Below are 1,774 nucleotides of genomic sequence, written 5' to 3'. Positions count from 1 at the left end.
AGAGAGTAGGTTAGAAGGGGATGCTCCTTCCTCCTGTATAAACACACCGTGGGCAGGTCATGTCACCTCACAGGTGCCTTCAAGGCCCTGTTAGAGTGGTCTTTTTTCTCTAGAATCTTACCTCCCTCTCAGAGCCCAGCCTCTTAGTGTATGAAGCCTCCCGGTAACACTCCATGCATACAGCATTCAGCTTCACTACACTCTCTGCCAAGGGGACCAGGTTCAGGATGCTCCCAAATGCCTGCAGCAAAAAGATAGGCTATTTGGTACAGAGATAAGAACTCAGAAGGATCCAGTTACCTACTGCTGAAAGAAATTACCTTCCTCTGGAAGGTCCCATCGAGGGCAGCAACGATTACCGTCTTCCCTGCATTGGCCATTGCCTCGCAGAACTCCACAATGTCTGGGAACTAGACGGGCATAAAGAGGACAGCTTCAGCGAGGAGAGTGCAGAGGAAGGAGTATGGGCAGCTTCAAGCGAATTCAGAAGTGTCCCCACAACAGCAGGACAGGGCACCAACTAGGACACTACAGCAACATTACCTGAGCAAAGGGAGCAAGGAGCGTCTTCACAGTTCAGACTAAACATGGTAGGTTTAGCTGCCCACAGGACCCGTACCAAGGCTATGAGGAGGGATGGCACTAGAGCACACAAATGTGGCTGGATAAGAACTCCGCACAAGACCATTTTACCCACTGTGTTAACTGGTCTAAGATTCTTCTCTGCACTCCCCATCTTACATGGCACGGGGCCCCTTCAAGGCAAGTTGCTGGTTATTGGACAGGAGACAGCAGCAGACAAGCACTTGGAACTTACAAACTGGCCTTCGTCAATGCCAATCACAGCTGAACCAAGCGCCTCCTGGTGCACGTCTTTGAGATAACAGGCTGAAAGAGCCTCCATGGTATTCCTGCAAGGAAGGGTCAGCACATGAGTGAGTGCCTGGTCAACCATATAGGAGGGAGCTATTAAAAACAAGGGCTCAAGCACAGGTAACAGCTGTTTTGAGACAGGTCATCATTCCTGGGCTAAAAGTTGTGCCACTTAAACACGGTGCAGTTGCCAACCAGCGAGTTGTAAAAAAAGACATCCCAGACCACAGCTAAACAGCAGCTAGCTGAAAGCCGCATTCTGTGGAGGGGCACAGGGCTGCAGTCATGCCGAAACACACCATTGAAGGCAGGGCCAATGGACTGTACAGAACAAAGGAGACAACTTCAAGCTTGTAAGCCAAGTTCCCTTATTAGAAGCAAACAGTCAAGCTGCAGCAGACAGATGATTATCCTCCCTGCTAATGGGGGGGGGATATCCATGGCAGCAGCTCACCTGTCATGCGTGGAGACCCCATTGGCGCAGTAACGAGTGTCCTTGGCGTACTTGATCACAAGGCATTTGTACTGGGCAATCTGGAATCTGCGGACCCGGCGCATGAGTTCTGTGCTACAAAAGAGTCACACCATCAACCACAGCCCGCAGAGGGGCAGGCCCATGTGCGGGAATGGACATGACCCCAAGGATGGGTCTAGCACACCGAACACATACCGGGAGCCAACGAGACACCAGTGGCCTCCCCGGGAGGAGCCCTGAGGCCCATGATGCTGTCGGCCTATCTGGGTAACACAACAGCAGTGTCTCTCCCCCAGCAAGGGGACTGGTCTCCTAGTCACCGACTCCCCACAAACCAGTAGCAGCAGCTGAGCCCCAGTCACCCCCCTAGTGCCCCGGGGAGCCCCAGTCACCCCCCTGGCTGAGCCCCAGTCACCCCCCTAGTGC

The 1,774-nt window shown here is 53.2% G+C and overlaps 1 protein-coding gene across 1 annotated transcript; it reads right to left on the bottom strand.

Moving 5' to 3' along the window:
• Window positions 1–121: 121 nt before the first annotated feature.
• LOC112124766 (thymidine kinase, cytosolic) lies at window positions 122–1,685 on the bottom strand (the record flags this gene model as incomplete). Its single annotated transcript, XM_026661499.1, has 4 exons — window positions 1,328–1,685; window positions 818–911; window positions 321–410; window positions 122–241 (listed from the first exon to the last, which is right to left on the bottom strand). Coding segments are annotated over exons 1-4 (408 nt in total), but the record flags the coding sequence as incomplete, so codon positions are not given.
• Between the last annotated feature and the right edge of the window lie 89 nt (window positions 1,686–1,774).

Source organism: Terrapene carolina, unplaced genomic scaffold (genome assembly GCF_002925995.2).
Source record: "Terrapene carolina triunguis isolate 2854851 unplaced genomic scaffold, T_m_triunguis-2.0 Scaffold7736, whole genome shotgun sequence".
Taxonomy (NCBI): Eukaryota; Metazoa; Chordata; order Testudines; family Emydidae; genus Terrapene; species Terrapene triunguis.
The sequence above is the reverse complement of the archived record's forward strand: the minus strand, read 5'-3'. Positions and strand labels throughout refer to the sequence as shown.